The sequence below is a fragment of the Diuraphis noxia genome, unplaced genomic scaffold (genome assembly GCF_037042655.1).
Source record: "Diuraphis noxia isolate RWA-SAM2 unplaced genomic scaffold, SU_Dnox_SAM2 contig0005, whole genome shotgun sequence".
NCBI lineage: Eukaryota > Metazoa > Arthropoda > Insecta > Hemiptera > Aphididae > Diuraphis > Diuraphis noxia.
The window spans coordinates 25,027,906-25,050,112 of record NW_028301715.1 but is presented as its reverse complement, the minus strand read 5'-3'; the positions used below and the strand labels follow the sequence as shown (position 1 = coordinate 25,050,112).

At 32.6% G+C, this 22,207-nt stretch overlaps 1 protein-coding gene across 2 annotated transcripts in view; it reads right to left on the bottom strand.

Annotated features, from left to right (window-relative positions):
* Positions 1-5,850: 5,850 nt before the first annotated feature.
* The window catches only part of LOC107169190 (follistatin-related protein 5-like), a 122,526-nt gene continuing 106,169 nt past the window's right edge, over positions 5,851-22,207 (bottom strand). Inside the window, exons 5-17 of one of the 2 annotated variants that reach the window (XM_089228177.1) lie at positions 21,493-21,608; positions 15,864-16,004; positions 14,555-14,687; positions 13,945-14,229; positions 13,767-13,864; positions 12,926-13,130; positions 12,671-12,792; positions 12,083-12,220; positions 11,182-11,397; positions 10,944-11,094; positions 10,582-10,782; positions 10,346-10,492; positions 5,851-8,138 (exon numbers count right to left, since the gene is read on the bottom strand). In XM_089228177.1, coding sequence (XP_089084303.1) covers positions 7,909-8,138; positions 10,346-10,492; positions 10,582-10,782; positions 10,944-11,094; positions 11,182-11,397; positions 12,083-12,220; positions 12,671-12,792; positions 12,926-13,130; positions 13,767-13,864; positions 13,945-14,229; positions 14,555-14,687; positions 15,864-16,004; positions 21,493-21,608 — 2,183 coding nt within the window. In that variant the 3' untranslated portion in view covers positions 5,851-7,908. The remainder of the gene's footprint in view (positions 8,139-10,345; positions 10,493-10,581; positions 10,783-10,943; positions 11,095-11,181; positions 11,398-12,082; positions 12,221-12,670; positions 12,793-12,925; positions 13,131-13,766; positions 13,865-13,944; positions 14,230-14,554; positions 14,688-15,863; positions 16,005-21,492; positions 21,609-22,207) is intronic. The other variant, XM_089228178.1, reaches the window with a different exon arrangement.

Below are 22,207 nucleotides of genomic sequence, written 5' to 3'. Positions count from 1 at the left end.
GACCCTCACCTTGGACACTCGTTCCACCTCACTTTCTATTTAGTTTTTTTTTGTTTTACCTCCAGCGGTATACACCGTACCGTTTGTGAACGGCATTTCGTTTGTTTTTTTGTTCTGTTAAGTCGACGACGACAATTAAAATACAAACAATAAAATAACGAAATTTGTGTTCTCTTTTCTTTGTAATTTATTGGGTGCATCACTTTCCGTCACTACACCTCAACTTCAGTGGCGTAGTTATGATTTTGTTCTGGGGGGGATATATAATTTATTGGATAAACATAAAGTGGGGGGCCTTCACCCCCTAACAGTTCTTTTAAGTTTTTAAACATAACAATATAATGTGTACACTGTGTACAGTACACACATAATGTTATAACACAGTTAAATTGCCAATTAGTACTTATTCATTATTACCGCCGTACACAATTTAGTATCTCCTCACCACTCTTGTTTGTTATCGCCCCAACATAAATAAAATAAGCAATAGAAATTTTAAGAATAATATATTGTGCTTAATATGACGTGTATTATACGTAATTCAAAATAAAAAATGAAAACACGTACAACACTATAATTTATAAAATAAGATCCAATTTTCTTGGTTTTTTAGCTAAATCGTTAATTATTTCCTCTATGTCAATGTGTACATTTTTTTGACAGCTAACATGGTTAATTCATTCAATCGATCTTATATAAGATGGATAAGTAGATTATATATCCGTGATTATAATTTATGACATAATATGGGTAATTTTATTACCAAATAATCTTATATATCAGTATACCTATAAGTCAATGCATTAAACATAAAAAAAGGCTCTGGGGATCTATCCCCATCATCCCCCCCCCATAACTACATTGCTGCTCAACTTGCGACCGGACTACCGTGAAAACCAGCGCCATTGTAGTCTGCGATGTCAAGGCCATGCTTATATATCGAACGCAACAAAACATAAGCGTCGAACGAATCGCTTCGTCTGCTTCCGCATTGAGCAGCGCTTGGGCTTAATCGCACCTGTTCAAGCGGGTCTCTTCCGTCACACCGTCGGATTACAGACAAACTCGCGTGCACTAAAACTTGCATCTGAGCTTTAGTTCTAATAGAAAATAGCCAAACTACAACGGCGTCCCGACGGATCGTGGCTTGACTGCTGTACGCCCGCTTCAGCCGGCCAAAATCTGCAGCTTCGATGACCAGTCGGGTGGCGTCTTCTCGTAGCAGACGGAAACCTGAAATCGAATGCATCACCCGTAGTAGGCGTCTCCATCACCGCGACTGTTCTTATAGGAAAACTTAGTATGGGAACGCTATTTAAAATCAAAAGGTAGTATAGGAGCTGAGTTCCCATGCGCCCCCCTCCCAATTCGAGCACTGCAGACAAGTCAGATATAATATCGAAACCTTCACTCCTGAACCATTGCTGATGTTGACATATGTTGCTGATTTATTTGGATTTTTAACACCAACCAACCACTAAAACTTAACGATAGCGATATAGGTAGGTAATAAAATCTTCATATGATTTTGTATTGAAGTATGAAAATGATATTACATTGGGTTTCGCACGTCAACTTTTTGCATTGAAAACAGTAATTATCAATAGTGCAGTTTATCATAAGTAATGGTTTGCCTAGCAGTTTTCCTGATATTTTAAGTGCTTGTATCATATTTATGTGTATACCAGTGACAGTGGGATTCGCCGAACGTTCCTTCCCAAAGCTCAAATTGATGAAAAACTATTCGAGAAACACCTGCAGTCAAGATCATCTAAGCAGCTTAACAGTATTAAATATAGAGCGAGAGCAAACAATTAATATCGCTATTGATAAAATTATCAACGATTTTGCAAATACAAAATCAAGACGGAAAAATTTCTTTGTATAATTTAATTTTCAAATCTAGCGGTTAAAGTATTTATGTCACTTAGTGTATTTATAACGAAATTAATTTGTTACCTTGATTTATTTTATATAGTTAGTATTGTTAGTTTTTAACTATAGTGTTCTACACAGTATTTTATAGTTTTTGTTTTATGCTTAAGCTTAACTATTATTTTTTAAAAACATTTAAATTAAATCTACACAATGTTTCTCAAAATAAAACATAATTTTAGATTTAAGCTTGTCTTTGTATAAATAAAAAATAAATAAAAATGTATTTAGTATTATTTCTATTAAATTACTATAAAATAGAAAAAAAAATATTGATTTCATGTTTCAAGTTTGATATATAGCTCGGCGCAATACTTGGGAAAAACCAAGGTATGTGTAAATGTAACTCCTTTGTCTCACTATTGCGCCACACTTAAGTTTTGGATACATTTTTTGGAGGCCGCTTTTTTAGCGAAAGCTAAACTAATTATTGACCTCCCTAAATTTTTGTATAGTGTTATAAAATGCATCTATGATAAGGGGCCCGACAATTTAGGCGCACCCCTGTACTTAAATACCTAGATACTTTTTAATTATAAAAATGTGAAAAACGTATAAGAAAATATATCATAATAATATTAATGATAATAATTATCTATAGTACCTATTAGAGTTCATTAATTTTAAATAAAGCTAATTAACATTTGAACGCATGAGATTATACAGACATCGTGGTAATTAAATATGATATATTATATTACACACCCATTCTAATACCCACATCATAATGGTGTACATAGTTGATAATTATTTATAGTCATTATTTTATCACTATTTTATAATAGTATTAATGTTGACGCGGGCACACGGTATGTCGGTATATACATAATAACATAGGTAATATAATATATAATATTTACATATATATATATAATGTATTATCCTATGTATAAATGTTGAAGACGGACCTTTACAAAACACTGCGGTGCTGCAGGAACACACGCATTTTGGGAGGATTACATCCTTTTGATGTTTCACTAAATATCTGCATAATCTCTTTCTCTATTGTTGCTTCATTAATGTGCTCAAATTTATAGGTTTGCGCAACGTATGTGGGTGGGATGGATGAGTGGTATACACACCGCCAATCTCTCAGTACAATGGGACTCGTTATTATAATAAACAGGTAGATACGCGTTCAAGCGATCGACATTTTAAAATCTAGACCAGAGGTATTCAAAGGTTTTCATCCCGCGGCTTCCGTAGTTGTGTATACACAATATTTGGACGGCTCCTAAATTATTTAAGAAAAAATTGAAACATTACGGATACAATAATACATGGTCAATATGGTTGATAATATCAGTGACTTTAGTACGAGAAATAAAACTTCAAATGGTCGAATGATGTGTTTCGTTTCCATAATGATTATACATTATTACATGATGACCTACATTAATATTGGTTTCAGCCGTTTCAGGTGCTTTGACACGGCTCGACGGCTCCCTTCGACAACTCTCGAGATGCTCCCAAAAGCCGTTTGAATTCAGTTCAAACTATGTAACAGTTTGAATACCACTGGTCTAGACAATCTCATCATGATGTGGGCAAATCGGTGTTGGCAATTTTTTTTTATTGTGTTGGTCCCATATCTTAAAAGTGCACCGAGGGCCACAATTTACGTAGTGTAATAATGTGACTATGACCTTTTTGGATAGACGCAATTTACCGACTCCGGTATTATACATACATATAGGGTACCAATATTCAAACACCGAAACACAATGTATTATATTAATAATATTATCCTCGTAGTGTTATTCGGTCAGTTGACGGGTCTGCGCTCTGGTTTTTTTTTTCGCAACGGACAACATCATTTAGCTGGATGGCATAATAATTATATTATATAGACACCCAAATAATGATAATGATATTGCTCGCCGCTATTCGGCGTACTCGCCGTGTATAGATTATAAAATAATATTGTTGTAGCTCTGCAGCAGTTATTCGTAACGAGAATTTAATTATCTGTATGTAGTATTGTAGTATACTGTGCCCCACAATCATATAATAGATTATTATTATGATGTGCGTATATAATATATTATCAGGATAAATTACGGACCGAATTAATATTAATATTTTTAATATATAAACGATACACACAGAAACTTGGCTATTGGCAATAGGTATGCGTAAAACGATCTATTAAATAGTAGAATTAATAAAAAATATGAAAACGAATAATACCTAATAATGATATTAATTTATGCAACTTTATTGAACGCTGAATGGATGGCGTAATACATCATGCATTATTATGTTATTACGAAAAAACCGGATGGTATATACATAATTAAATTAAATTTTGAGTGATTTTTTTGTTTTTTTTTTTATTCAGTAATAAATATCATTACACTATATTATATTACCATATACATATTTATAGTATATATATATATTTATATTTATATTGATAAAAAATAAGCCCACACTATAATAATATGTTAATATTATGTAGAAAAAAAAATCCACAAACACAACTAATTTTTAATATGTACTCGTTGGTTTTCACTATTTATTAGTGTGTACAATAATAATTACTAACTTTATAACTCGTCTAAAACTATAAATAATTTTTTCATAATCATCACGCAGATAAAAATTATTGTATTATTTACAAAATAATTTACCGATGTGCGAAAGGTTGTTACGGTTAACTCCGCAAATCACATGTTGAATTATTATTATTATACACGTAAAAATCCAGATTGACAGGCGTTTCGATATTTATTTATACAAGGTGTTTCTTTTTTACACCAAATCTATTATCAAAAAAATATTGTTTTTGGAAATGTTTTTTTTGTTTTTTAAATCATTTTAAGAACATTTTCGGAAAATAACATATTTTTTTTAAAAATCGGTTCTAAAGATTTTAAATTAAAAGTTTTTAGATTTAAAAATCTAATTTCGAACGAAATGTTAATTAGTAATAACTTATAACTTAATAAGTATTTAATGACGTGACATTAACGGTTTAAACATTATTAACTAATGTTAGATGTGTTGCATGTTATTATATTAATGTGGTAGTTTATTTTTCTTTGGTATATATCCGATGTATAAACATATAATTTATTTTTATTTTACATATACCCTCGGAAACATAGGCCATTGGGCTTAAAGCGAAATAATTAATTGCACATTTGGGTAGTTACTAAACCTAAGCCGGTAGCTGTAATGATTGCTATAGATTGAAAGTGATTACTATTAGTATTTCTTCTAGTGATTCGGAGAGGTTGTGGCTTGTTCGGATATTGTGGTATGTTCGACATTCGGTGAAGATGTGGCTGATGGTGACTTGGACACCGCATGATGGGTACATTGGAGGTTCTTCTTTGGCTATTTGGAAGCTGTGAGATATTTGAGTGTGTCAAATTCTGAGTCCAGTTATTATTATTACCTTAAAATTTCTATGGATTTCGATAGGGAAGTACTAGGGTGAGTACTAGGTACCCTATCTTAATACGATTTAATTTTGTGTAGTAAGATGTCCACTTTTGGTATCATAATTTATTTTTTATAAGCGTTCGTATGCTACAGAATGGAATGATTTTGTGTACGATGATAATGGGGAGGTATTTGTAGTTTTGGCTACAAGTTCGACGAGTTCGTTTTCTTTTATGCCTGAGTGTCCGGGAATCCAGAAGATTTTAACTTTGAATTTATTGTAAACTGTGGTAGTGTAGCCTAAAAATGTTATTCTGAATAATATGTAGACCAATGTCTGATGGGTTGTATGTGTTTTTTATGTTATTGATAGCGCTGAGGTAGTCAGTGAAAATAATAGTGTCTTGTAGGTGGTGATCGGTTATTATCTTAAATGCTTTGGCCTTCGAGTATGGTAAATAACTCTACTGAGAAGACTGCAGAGCAGGAACTGGGGAGTTTGTACATGAATTTCGGTATACATAATTTAAATTTCATATTAAGTCATCAAATTTATTAACTATGTAGGTATTATACATTTCTAACAATATATAAATTAAAAAAAAAATATAAGATATTGTACAAAGAACCAAGTTTGTCGCCCCTGCTGTAGTGCACTATTCACTCTGCGCTCATCAGAACTAAATACTTATAAGTTATATAATTAATAATAACGACTGATTCAAAAATGTTTAGCTTTAAAGATTATTTGAATTTTAAGAAAAGTGTTGCATATCAGTATATTTAAATAAGGTACTGCAACTATTATTCAAAAAATTAAAACTTGATAATTTAATTTTTAAAAATATGGTTATTAATAAATGACTTAAAATTTTATTTAAAAACAATATTTCCAAATGTTGATACTTTTCAGAAAAAAAGTGTTTACATTCTATAAAGAATCACCTTGTATATTTATATTTATAATATATTATCACTAAAATTGTACATCTAAGTAAGTAATATATATCATATTAATTATAGTACGTTTCTCCTATATGAACGATGACGCCGTATTAAGCGCCTTAACATCTTATTATAATCATAATATTATACAACACACATAAAACACTAAAATTATTAGGTACAATATTACTTATTCATTTATTTTTATTTTTTTCAGACGGTTTTCGACGGAGCAATTTCTCGAGACGGATCACGGCGGTAAACGGATCGACCAATTGAAAAGAAACTACAAAAATCGGACGGATAATCTTGTGCACACAGACGCACTGCACGACGACGCGTACCGTCCGCACTAAACGTATTTCAACAATTATATTGTCGTACCCGCCCGAGATAATATTATTTTACAAACAGCTAATGAGTATTGCGCCGTCCTTACAGCGTCTGTACAATATAATATTATAATGTATATATTAATATTTTACGTCATTAAATTTATTCAATATTTTGATTAGACAATTGTCTATGTAGTAAAAAATAAAAAAAAGTCCGTGTTTTTTTGTGTTAAATATATAATATTTTTATAAATCCACACACGACACACTAATATTATGATAAACTAAACGAAAATATAATATTAATATTATTATTATGTGAATATATTTGAAGCATTGGCTGTTGATCCGAAACGTCCCTCACTTTTACGATGGTTTCTACGTATGTATATTGTTTTTTGATTTTTTAAGCGCCTTCTTGTGTCGGGTCGCGAACTAGGCCGTTTAGAAGGATATATCGCGAGTCGAATGAATATATATATATATATATATACATCATTATAGAATGGTATCATCACTGATAATGTATCTATACACGTGACGAAAAAAAAACGTATCCATTATTGGTGCGTAGTGAAATATTACCGTCACACGCTCCTATACTCCGATATTCGCAATATGTTATAGTCACATTATCAATATACGAGCATATTATCGTCTGGGCGTTGGACAATCTCAAAGACGACAACGACGAAGAAGTAGTAATAATATAAATTAATATATTATTATTTGGCTCGGAGTCAAGAAAATGACTGAAACGACGAAACCCGTCAGTTTTATTATAGTTTGGAAAATAATAATAATAAAAATGGCCTAGTTGCGAACTCTGACTCGTTAGCCAGATGAATATGTATTACGAAAAACCACGAAAAAATAAGCGTATTATACTATGCATCTTAGTCATTTTGTTCAAATAACGTAAAAAGTGTTCAAACGACATTCGACCGCAGCCACGCTCAGTTCATTGCTATATTATATCATAATATTATTATCATTGTTTTATTTTATAATATAATGTAATATTATGAAATAACCATTTAAATATTTAAACTTAACGCAGGCACGCCTAATCCGCTATAGAATGTGCGAAGTATGTAAGTCATGACAAACAAAACTCAATGAAACGAAAAATATGTTAAAAAGCAACACGCGACGGGACGATGATATTATTATATCATCCTGTAGCGATAAAATGAGAAAGAATGAGATAATGACGGCATCAACAATAGTAATAATAATAATAATAACCAATAACAACGCGATTTTTTTTCTTTCAACTCTAAGTTCTGTCTTCTGTTTGTGTTCACTGTAACTGCATGGTGACCCACGTGACTAGTCTGGGATGCACCAGACCGCCGATCTCGCAGTTCACCGTCCTGGTCTCACCGTTGATCACGAACAGCGCTTCATCGGCTGGTGTAACCATGTAGTGACCGAAGATACCGGACGCGGCTATTGGACGGTTAGGGTTACCCCATTGCGTCAACGACTGAAGCATGGCCTTGCCCACGCCGGTGATCATTTCCACTTTACCTGCGAGCAGACAAAATCAAAAACAGACGTTAAACCGCTAGGATTGCATTTAGATTTTATTAAATTCGTATTATTATTATTATGTTAGATTCAGGCTCATCGTTATAGGATACAATCAAGTCATGCGTCGTCGCTATTTATGATGACGGACTATTTTAAAGAAGTCGAAGGAGAAAAATTGAATAAATATTAAATATTGGTAAAGAATGGCAGCATTAAAATGTTCGCATTTGGGCGGAAGATCCAACGATCTGGTTAAATTCGTGTAGTGATCGCGATATAAGTACTGAAGGACTATACATGCATATAAATAAACTCGGCTGAATGGGGCTTAAGACCTTGTCGCGATTTTCAAACCTTATATAATATTATGCAATGTTTTCTAATAGTAAAATACTTATATATTGAGTATGATTCACTGATTTTTACCTTTTTTGTTGGTTTTCATAAGAAGTTTTCTACCGATAATGTGCGCTTATACTAAAAAATAAATTGTCCTACTGAAATCTGATTATAAGGGCTGATTCTTATGTTGGAGAATGATGGCTCTCTATGCCACTATCCCTAAGTCGGCCTAAATATATAATATACGATATATATATAGTTAGGTTAGGTACACGTCATGACATGTATAAAATAAAAATGAATTTCTTATAAGACGTTTTATACATAAATACTATCTGAGCGTAATATAATACAAAACATAATTATATATTAAATTATACGTACTGATATAATATTTTTATTTCTCGTTTGGACAGCGGTCGACATAATGTATTTATAAAGATCGGGTTTTGCGAGTATAAAAAAAACGAGGTCCGATAGTTACATGGGTTATAGTTGACCATTGGGGTCGGTGTCATTAAACAAAAAAGCAGCGATAAATCATGAACTAAAACCGATTCTGAGCCGAGCTTGACTTACCGGCCAAATGGTTGAGATTTTATTAAAAGCTGGCGTTCGGTCAATAAACAGCCTCGACTATATTGCGTTACACACTGCAGTATTATAAGTATAAAATAGTTAGAACAAATTTATTTAATATATTTGTTGTTTCCCCCGAAAGTTATTGGCTATAAAATGTACGTACGATCATAATTGTTTAAAGCCTCGCAATACGTTCATAATGATCAAATTTTAGTAATCGATTTAAATGGATAATATAGGAACATATTTTATAACTATTAATTTGTAATAATTGACTTGATTTGAAACCATTTAATGGAAGACAATGATTAGGTCCTCGATCAATTCACTTAAATTAAAGTCGGTTAATTTAAACGTACAATCAAACGTTTGTGTATTATGTGCCTCGTTAAATGTAAGCTCCGGGCCATATACTTTTGTTACCTAATACAATAATAATCGTATTTAAATATATGAAAATCCACAGTTCCGTTAATCAGTATAATGACATTTATTCGCAGTTCGGCGGACGTATGCGTGTTATATAGAATTAAAACAACTCGGATCATAAACAATGTATGTTTCCATAATCTGCCATAGAAATCAGTATTAGTTGTAGTACACTCCACATAATTATTTTATGATTTCGGTTGCCACAATTAATGCTGTTACTATGACTACTGCGTGCCGAGTAACATCACACTGATCAATTATTAATAATTTATTGTACACAGTAAAATACAATTTCAATACTCTTTAGGTGTTTGTTGCATCAAATTAAATTGGTGTGTTTTAATGTCGTTATAATAAATTGGATATTGATCGGTTACTCTATTTTAGAAGCCGTCCGCTACGTTAAATACAAAAAATAATAAGTGGAATGCTATAGTTACGTGAATGAATTGAATTATGCATATCACAAATCGTAACACTACGATGGGTAAAATATATCGAGAATACTATTTATAAATAGTTATCAATTAACAAGTAAAAATCATTTTTTGAATCTGAATTTTTCGTGAATTTTAATTGTCTCAGGTACATTGACGTTGTACGAAAAGTTTTCTCGTCATAGATTTTACGAATAGGAAAAGTAAAACTTTATCAATATTACATTATTTTAAAATCATTTTATATTTTTAAACAATTTAAACGCATTATATGTGTTTTAACTTTTTAAGATGACTAAAATGACATTATAATAATCTACCTACACTTAAAGTTTGAACTGAATAAATCACATTTAAATTAGTTTAACAACATGGATTTGGTCACAGTGTTAATTATTTCGAAACGCTTACCGTTAGATAGATTCAGAAACAGTATATCTTCTTTGTCAGCGGCGCTGGCGTATAAATCATACCCGTGTGTGGTTCGTGAAGGGTAGAACGCTATGTCACTAATCATTAGAGTGGTTTTGACGTCAAACGAAAATTTGAGGCCAGATTCTATATTGATTGATTAAATCAAATTAAAATTAACAATTCAGTACTATAATATGATATGTATACCGCGGGTATACATAGATAACACCCACCTAAAACTTGTTGGACGACCAAGGTAATACCGTCGGCGGCCTTGTCGATGGACACGACGACTCTGCTGTCCGGTGAAACCAAAGGACTTCCTCTGACCGAAGCCTTCTTGTTGACTACTGTGTCCGTCAAATAATCTAAGATCACCTGACCCGTTGCGTGTCCGGTTCCCGGTTCTTCGCACTCGATGATGACAAAACCGTCTGCATATAATAATGTGCGCGTGTGTAAGTGAATATAATATAGTGAGTCGTCATTGGTAATGCGTAGTGATTTTGCGTTTTATCAGATTTTGATAAACGCGTTTCCGATTAGACAACACTAAAATATCGATAAATTATACTTTTTGAATGTATGTACTTACACAATGACGAAAATTGCAGGTTGCGGGGTACACAGTTGTACGGTGACAGATCTATACTTCTGATGTATCGCATGTTGGCCAAATCCAGTTTGTAAAGTCCTCTTTGGTTAGAGTGGCTCACGTAACCGTACTTGAACCAGTGGCTCAGGTCCTGTGAAATGTCGGGATAAAACGATAAAACCGTCCGTCTGCGTCGCGTATTAAACCGTAGGTTTATTAAAACGTTTCTCGTTCGTACCTGTGCCGTGGGCATGAACAAATTTCTAACCAAATCGAATTGACCGTCTATCGGTTCCGGGTGGACAGTGTGGTGTTTTCGCTTTTGCGACGCATCTCTAATCACCTGAATCGTCTTCACGCCGTCGTCGTACACGCTCCTCCAATTCAACACCCACACTTGATCTAGATGAGCTACGTAGTGCAAAGCCACTGGATATTTGTCCGTGATTACGACCTATGTGTTATAATAGCAAACTATTATCTCCCCGCTTATTCTATATTATATACCTTGGTAATAATAAGGGAGTATAATAGCTAGGTATAGATATATAAAAACATAATAATATAATACAAAATAAATTTATTAAAATATATGCAAATGATAATAATTAAAGCATTCGACTATAAGATAGGTAGCCAGATAGGTATTCGAAACGAATGTTTTATAATAAAAATAATTACGTCAACCGTTTTGAGCTCGTGACGGATTGAAATTCTCGATTGTACCATGCATATTTACATATAGAGTATATTTAGTTATAATAGTTTATATCGGTAAAGAAAATATTTAAATAGAGATAATCCAATGATCATAGTAGGTACTTACTATTTAGTTGATCATATTATAACCTATCGTTACATTTATTATTTTAATAACCCGATAATACAATTAAATAAATAAATAAAAACTATTTGATTTTGTATATTTGAACTTTGCGTAGGTATGTTTTTATTGTACTTGTTAAAATATCTGTTTTCTGTTGTACGTAAAGCACGTAGTACAGAATTTCATAAAAAATTTTTTCAAATCATCATATTCACGCGTATCTACCTTCACACAATATATTATACATAAATACAAATGAATAGCATTTCTTTTACATGGCTGTATCGGGTTGTAATAATATGGGTGCACTTACGTCGACGACGACCATCTGAATCTTGCTGATGACCAACACTCTGTCTTTGAGCGGCTGCGACACGTAAACGTAACGGTTGGCCACGTTGATAGCCTGACCCCAGCTGCAGTTGACACCTTTGTCGCCGCACACGTATTCCTATATTATATTACACACACACACACCCACAATGACAACGAGTACGAAGATTATATCGAGATATGTATACAGAAGATTTATTACGTATGTGTAATGGCGATTGTGTGGTGGTGTTTCGACAAACACGGTCCGAAATTATGAGGGAATACTATAGCGGAAAACGTTTTGTAATACCAACGCTAACGTTTGAAACGTTTGTAGGGATGAAATTCATAAGCGCTTGGTGTTTAACCTAACCTCGGTTGTTTAACCGTGGTATAAGTCTTTAAAAATTAATCGTGATAGTATAGATGGCCTAAAATGTATAAACAAAGTCGACCACGGTTCTGGTTACTAACTAGGTATATGACCGAGTGACGTGATCAAACGTTTCAAACGTTTACCGCTATAGAAGTTCCTCTATACGACATCAATAACCGTACCTATCGTGAACATGCGAATAATATATACCTGAGTTCCTGGTATGATGTCCGTGGACTGAATTTGATGGTATAGCCGGCAAGCGGTGGGTTCGTAAACAGACACACCCCAGTCGTGAAAAGCGAAAAACCGGCGTTCTTCCTTCGGCGCAGCTGTAAAAACACGATTGGAATAACATTAGTATGATGTGTCATCGTGTTTATGCCGATTTTTAAAGAGATATTAAGTATTTATAGGCATTTTAAGAAACATTTGTTATTTCGTTCGATTTACATCTGACCGCACCAAACTCACTAGGCGTCAAAATTTCTTGAACGATTAGTGACGATATGTCTCTGGTGACTCCACCGGTGTTCGATGCCTGGCACATGTACGCTCCGGTGTCCGCGTAATCGATATTATCAATGCTCAGTTCGGTTCCGTTGCCGACCACTCTGTACTTGTGCACCATGTCCAATTTTAAACGCTCTTCGTTTTTCAGCCAAACCACCTACATGGATGCAAAACTAGTCATTAAATCCAATATATAGTAAACCATGATTATGTGTTTAGAAATACAGAATGACCCAAAAGTCCCGTTTCATTCTATAGATATTTCCATAGAGAAAAAAAGAAAAATCAATATAATAAATTTCGTTTTTCAGCATCATAAATAAATATAATGTCGTATATTAATAGTAAATAATCGAAATCTAGTCTAAGGCAGTCTCTTTCATAGGTGGTGAGAGTTTTTTTGCAATATTCCGCAAAAAAAATAAATCTTCCAGGAGCTTTCAGTGTAGTTTAAAACGAGTCTATTTTTAAAGATTATGTACGAATAATTGACGATTTGAAGATTTTTCATTTTTTACCATGTAATACTGAACTAACTTGATCAATTTTAAAATACTTTTGACTAAACGCGTTTAAAAAAGGAATTTTGGATATTTAAAAAATTTAATTGCATAAAAAACTTTAGGTAGCTTACTATTACAGTTACTGAAAAAACTTAATTTAATTTTTAATAAATACGTTTGCCTGCACACGTAGAGATAATCATTAACTTTGGAGTTCTGTATTTATTAATTTAATATATACATAATATGTGTTGCGTGTAATGTGTATGTTATAAACATATTATGTGTACCTCAGGGAAAGGTTCTCCGATTACGTGACAAAACATGGAAGTCTTTTCGCTTGGTCTTCGTGATTGGATTCTGGGCGTGACTTTAACTTCGGGTAAAGCTTAAACACCACGAAATTCGAATTATAAAAGATGAAATTCGACAATAATGTTTATACATTATATAGGTATCGGTACATACTGTGGACAGTCAACACGTGCGTCTGAGTCACCTCCGAGTTTCTCAGAGCTCTGCACGTGTAATTCCCGGCGTGGACCAATTGTATTTTGGTGAGATACAGCGACCCGTCGCTGAAAACCCTCAAGTCTTCGTCGCCAAGGGTCGTTAGATCGGCGGAATATCGTTTCCAAACGATCGGAGGAGGTGGATTGCCACTAACGTCGCAGCGAATTTCCACGTTGTCGCCGACCTTTGCTGATATTCTATTTATCTCAAGCGCTTTCTCCAGAGTGACTACCGACAAGCCTATTAAAATAATTATAATAATGCTAGGTATAAAAAAAATACACACAAATAATAAATAATCGAAATCGAAAGAATCTAGTACGATAAACTTATATGTGTACGATATACGAGTGGGGCACCATTAGAGTGCTGAAGGACACTGCAGGATATAGATCAAAGTGATACATTTGTATATATATATTTATTATGTATGGCACGAATAGGATTTGGCACAGCTAGAGAAAATTAAATCCCCATATATGCCTTGACGTCTTATTTTAGAATTTACTTTGAACCATCTAAGATGGGTACAGTAGTAGTCACCTAACCTACACGTCATACTCACTGTATAGTTTACTGAAAGCTGCGTAGAATTCGTTCAAACCTAGACGTCCATCTTTATCCATGTCTTCAAAGCGAATCATGTCTGACATGACACAAACGTCAGATATATCATCGAGCTTATCCTGTTTAGTTATCTGAAACACGTTCAATTATATATATATTTTTTTTTATACTTAGAAATTTAATTTTTTTTATTTACATAATTATTTTATCACACGTGCGGCATTTGTAAAAGCTTGGAAAAATAATTTATATTTTCGTCGCTTGGATATAAAAGTTTTTGTTCACAATAAAATGTAAATATAGAACTGTGTGCATGGTGTATTTTACGATTATAGCTGTTAACCATTTTAAATTAAAGTTATTGTTTGAACTTTAGCGCTCATTATGTAAATATTTTCGTTTATTCAATTATTATAAAACAACACATACTACTTTTATAATATAGTTAACATTTTCAAAAAGAAATTAATGTAATAAAATAATAAGGATATAATATATAATATTATGTATTGCATATTATATTCAAAGTTTATTTATCAATGGTTAAAACAATCTTCCACGTATTATAAATTATAGTACAACATTAAGATATATATGTTATTAATTTATGCGAGAACTAATATATTTCTATTATTGGTTCAAAAAGAGGGTTATCATATTATCTCATAGGAAATCATATTCAAAATTTGTCGAGACATTTGTTATGGTTATCCATACGCTATACATATACGAAATAATCGACTTTCTTAATCTAAGCTCGAGCATATAATATTATATCATATGCACATAATATATTATATATGAATAAAAAATTCTATTAAATTGATATTTCTTTGATCAATAATATTAAAAATGTATTTGGTAGCACACAAGCACACTTAGAAAGACATTCTTAAAGAGAAATTTGAAATCCTTAACAACGTTAACGACAAAGTCGGTATGTTACATATTAGATTTGACCGGAATATAAGTTCATAATTAAAAGGCTTCTTTCATGCTATTATAAAAAGTCATATATAGGTATTAAAATAATAATTTAAAATGCAAGTTGAAAAACTTTTTCAGAGAACACTGTATAATATAATATTCACGCCGGTTTTACTTTAATAAAAAAGAATAAATTGTAATTTATAGCAATTTATAATAATTTGATGAATAACCTTGAAGCCAATAATTTTTATTTATGAAAAATTGCTTACAATGACATGGAGTTATCTAAGTATTGTTTTACCGAGTGAACAGAGTTTATAAGATTTAAAACAAATAATCAATTTATCAAAAACTGATGAGATAATGATATTATATACCTTTTGTAGTTCTTCGCGTTGCAAAAATCCGTCGCCGTCCAAATCCAAGTAACGGAACAACGCACTAACCATATATTCCTTGCCACCGTTCCAACTTTTTTGATACATGAGTTTGGCGTGATTTATCAGCAACAAATTATCCTAAAAAAGGTAATGTAACGAAATACACATAATGGGTATTATTTTCTTTATCCTCGTGGATGAATAAGTTGTAATTATTGTATGGTTTGTGGATTATCTATATGGCTGAGGAAAGGGAGGGGGGAGAAGAAAAAAAACAATAATATAACGAAAAACACCTTTATTACGATGGTGGGACGATGGCTGTTTTCATTCCAGTGGTATTCTCTCGTTATTATCATAAGACGCGTCTTATTATACACCATCCGACCCAAGTAGCTGTCTCTGTATATAGGCCACCCAGCAGAGGCTGAGCCAGCCGTATATAGGAGAAAAGAGCTTTTTGTAAACATAATTTATGTACGCGGCCAAAGAGGGATATACACGTTCCCAAAAGTACGATAAATCCTGACCGCGAGCATTAATTCCTGTGGTTGCACCCTCTTTTAATTGAACAAGAAACATTTATTACCATTTTATGCGTTTTGCGTCGAAAAACCACACCGACGGGCGTGAGTGGTAGAAAAAACATATATTATTACCGCGGGTATATCATCGAGGGCGGTCTCTTGGTGGGCCACCGTGCGATACCGTTTTGGGTTTGTATAATTCGCATACACGGCTACAACGCTTAATTGTTAAGGCCGACGAGACTTATGCACGATAATATCGCGTGTGTTATATTTAGTATCATCGAAAGGATCGCGTCCGTGGGCGGGGGGGGGAGGGGTTGCGACTTAAATTGTATTTACGGTCCGCAAAATAACCTACACAACCTCAAACGTATTTGTCATTCGTAAAACACATAACAAAATATTTAACTACGCGGGCGGCACGTGCTCGACTTATTGAACTTCCATTATGAAATATAATATATAATACAGCTGTAGTATACATATATAACTTATTCATGATAAACGGCGGGGAGAGGGTGATTCTCAGCAGATGAAAACCATCAAACAAGCCACTCACCTTTAAAATAATAATAATTATTATTATTATTTCTATCTTTATTGTTTTATAGGGGTTGTGGGTTGGTAAATATATTTTATGATAATGGTTAAGTAAACACAAAGAAACCCAATAATCTGAGAGCTATGTATAGTGTGCGTACGATCGATTGGAATAACAATCAGAACGTGAATGTGATATTCTACGATATTTTGTATTATTATCATAATGTACATATTTGGCGCGGTTTGCCGATTAAGTTATGTAAATTTCTGAGGCGTACATTATTTTGCAAGTGAATCAGAGATATTATTTGCGGCTTGTAAAGTATCATGTCGTCAACGTTCACATAATATATTTTGAAAAAAAAAAAATCACCGCCCTCGTAAATGCGTGATAATTACTGTAGACTAATGTTTGAATATTTATAAACAATAACGTATGCCGCTTTTATATATACTGCAGAATCAAAAAAATTAACCAACAGCATTCCATTACAACGCCGCCGTTCATACAAAAATAATTATAATATCGTATACCTCCTATAATATTTACACATATTTAACGCGTATTTTATATTATGTTAATTGAGCATTTCTATTTACATATTAAATCGAAAATATTTTACACATTTTCTCATCGTTCCGAAAAGCATTAAAACACTAAAAAGACAGTATTATGGAACGAAATAATAATATGGAGTAAATGGATTTCTGTTCTACACTCTTACGAAATGGCGTCACGCCCGCATACTATATTATCTTGATGTTTCCATCTCGTTACAAACGCAACACATTATATAAGTTACATATTTACGTTCAATAGATCTCGTATCCTCTGATTATAGTTTCAACATATTTCAACAAGCCTTCACGTTATAGTGGTTCAGTTATTAAATTAAATGTTTGAGAAAATTGTATCTGTTGATTTTGTAATATATATATTTGAATCGAATATTTTGCTCAGATCCTTTTGACTTAACTTAATATTAAGTATCGAAAATACAGTCTACCAATTTATAGTAATATGATAATTCACAAAGAAGTTTTCTTCAATAAAACAGTTATTCAAAATATGGTTTTTATGAATTTTAAATATGATCATATTTTCGATTTTTTTTTTTACCATTTAAGGTCAAATTTAACATAATCAAATTTTCTGTGACAATATAAACTTGCATTTTTTTTTAATGAGAATCTTTTTTTGCTTTGAATTATTCAGTAGATCGATTTTTTGAAAATGTATCAAAAACAAAATTTGAATGAATAGTTTCAGAGTTATTTATAAGTACCTATGTGTAAGACACTAAAATTAAGGACATTAAAAATATAAAATAGATTTAATATATTTTAAAGTTTAAATAATGTTTAGGAAATATTTAAATTATTTATTCAACTCCACTTAAGTTACACATGTTATTGTACAAAATTAATGAAAAAATGAGCGGGGAGGAGTGGGGTATTCAAAATTAATAGTAAAAAAAGTGCAGCATTATTATATAAAATAATATGAGATATTACCAGTGATATCAATCATTATTTCAAAGTATTAATAATCCCAATGATAAAACGATATTTAATCTAGTTTTTATTATTTCAGATAATTTTTATAAATTGTTAAATGTCCATGTTAATAAATACTATTAATAAATCTAATTTACAAATCATCAACCATATTTCGTGAACATATTATTGTCAACACATTATCCTTAGCAACTACATAATAATTAATAACTCAGCTACTTCACAGCTATGAATTTTGATTTGGATATATATCAAGGTTCTCAAAAAGATAATCCACTTAATATCTATTTATACGAAAAGGGGTACTAATAATATGAAAAAAACAGTAGTTCATATTCTCACAGGACTCGAAAAAAAGTATTCGAAGATATGATCTCTAAGTGCGTATAAAAATTCCATTAAAACCGAATAACTGTAATACAAATACGTGTTACAACCCTACCAACTTAAAAACCTACAAACACTGCACAAAAATAACTCCTACCGTACCACCCCACACCCAATGTTGCCGCGGGTTCCCCGTTAAAAAAAAAATAATAATAATAATAATGATGATATTAATAACACATTGACTTTTGAGTGAAAAATAAATCATTATTCATAAATGTGACTAGTGTCATGGCATCAGCCGCGGGAAATTAACAATAAAGTGGTTTGCGTTAAAAAATATTCGCTGAAACGCTGATTGATATAAAAAGGGGATTCTCATAATAACACGAAAATTAGTAGTTTGTATCACCGTACAGGACACGAAAAAATATCAATCGTTCAAAGGTATAAATATTTAAGTTCGCAAAAGAATTCTATTAAAACCGAATGCATAACTGTAGCATTATTAAAGAACACAAAAAAAAAAGAAATGGATGTTTTTTTTTAACCGTCTTGTATATAATATGTTACGGGCAAAGTATACAATTTGGGCATTTTATACATTGTCCAAACATTTTATACAATGCCCTTCGTATATTGGGCAATATAGATAACGGATGAGATGATTTAATGAATAATGACATATATTTATATTATTAGAAAATATTATAAGTCTTTTTAATTTTATTATCACTTATTGTCGCATGTACTGCTTCCGTGACATTTTGATGTACATATATTATAACTTACAATTCAGTAAATATAGTTATAATATATGATGTGAATTACACGCGTAAAATGTGTGCACAAGCGGACATCCCCATTATTGTAAAAATACGATAAGAACAAACAAACTAGTGACGGATAATAATTTGACAATATTTTAACTATGTTTTACGATTTATCATATTTCATTAAATCATCTCATCCGTTATCTATATTGACCAATATACGAAGCGCATTGCATAAAATGTCTGGACAATGTATAAAATTCCCAAATTGTATACTTTGCCTGTAACATATAATATACTACTGAAACTATACAAGGCGTTTCCTTGACTGCAGTATTATAACGCGGCAGCAATACACGATACCTAACGCGGATACTGTTCGCAGTAGGTCACAACCGAAACGTATAAAACAAGCAATCATTATTATTTCTTACACACGCAATAATAATAAAAACAATATTATATCGACTTCGGAGTGAAAAAGAAATCGTTATTCGTACACGGGATGGGCTAGCGGTGAGTCGTCGGCCATCGCTACAGAACATTAAAGCGGTTCGCGTACGAACAAACATACGTACGTCGTTTTCAGCGCAAGCCAAAAACCACGCCGTACTTATACATGTACACGACTGGAAAACGTTTGCCATGTATAATAATACTAATAATAATGATATGGCATGGGTGGGCTGCTGCAACGACGGCCGTTATCAATTTCGACGACAAATTTCGCCGTTTCGCGCGCGTGTTTATCATCATATCCGAGTTATATATACATAGCTATAGGGATGATAATAACATAATATAATATATCGTGCGCGGGAACGAACGGGACGTTTGCCAAAATAGCTGCACGACCACCGCACAATGACGCCACACACAGCCATCGGACGACACGATATTTTGCACGCGACACGAATATACGGCGACGGCCGAACCTCTTGTTCACTCCGACTTGGCATATAAATCAGTCCCCGTGTAAAATCATAATTTAATCGTATAATTATCGGAATACGTTACACGTGAGCCTCGAGCCCTGGCTGTGTCGTGCGTCAGTGGTTTTTTGAGGGGATGAGGAGGGGACGACACGTGTGCAACCACACCCTCTTGTCAACTTTCACACGAAAAAAATAAAAAAAAACGGTTCACATTACGTCATTGCATTACTCAGCTAGCACATGCATTCGATTTATAATTTTATTCATTACCATTCGCTGGACGTCAAAGTTTCGTTTTTCTATAGCATGATGTACCTACCTTATTTTAAATGGTTATTTTTTGTGATATAATAATAGTGTTGTTTTTATTGTTGTTATAATATTATTACGATATTACCTACGTGCTGAATATAATCTATTCTAACATATGTAATAAATTATTTAATCATCATAATAATGGACGAGCTTATTTACTTCAACGACACGTCATGACTACTGCAGCTGCTGTGCTACCAGTCGCCGAGCACTATTTGAGATCCGTGAATTCATCGTCGTCCACTATCAAACATTTTATTGTAGAGGGTGTCACACGTCATGTTGACACGTAATATTTCCGTACCATGTAATATCGACTTCGTGTATGGGTATATAGGTACCAGCTACACACCGACGTACCTAAACTGCCTATACGACGCGCCGGCCAACGGATATGCTTTTATTAGAAAAATACGTAATATTAATATTATCCGGGATAACGACTGTTATAGTTTCTCGCCATAGTCGAGTGTTTTACACTAAAAACCAGCGATGTATTTTCCGATCACTTAATTCATAATTGCGCTTGGAACTAAGGTTAGTGTATTAAATGAGACTTATATATTCTAAATTTTAGTTTAGGATTCACTTCAACCCGAAACCCTTAAAAGCCGTACACTACTCGTTTCGTATGAATACACATTTTAAATGAAATTGATACAATAAATTATTACAACAACAGTACCTTCATAATTTCGTATTGCGGGGAACCGCACGTTTTCGCTTCTTTCGATTTGGTTTCCGGTTCAATTGCGTTGTCTGCGGTTTTCGGTAGAATTCGAACATTCTTCACTTTGGACGCTGTACAGACATCACGAAACATCATTATTTTCAATCTTGATAAATAGTTTAATATGATATATAATATTTATATACAGCAAACATTGTCTTATTATATGACCAACAACATTGTAAAAAAACTTCATATCTATATGGTATTAGATATAAAATATAGGGGACGATTTTTCTCTTAAATATATTATTATTATTTAAGATACGTTAATCGATTTACGGTTTGAATTATAGACGACTCGAAAACGTGTATAGTCTCACGAGTTGCTGTGTATGTGATCGGATTTACTACGATTTATTTGCTCATCATTTCCACTGGGTACGTTATTGATTTATCACGAACGACATAACGCAATTACACCACATCACACATACATAATACGTAAAACATGTATAAATATATGAAGTGATTTGTGTTAACGTTTTCTCACTGGCTAACCTAATTTTCTTAATTTTCAGGCAATTTTTATAATTTCAAGAAAAAATAACAAAATGCTCCAATCCATATAAACACGTATTTTTATTAATTCACGGAGATTTAGATGTTTAGTCATCAACAAAATATTCAATAATTATCCAGTAACAAGAGTTTGAGACGAATGAAACAT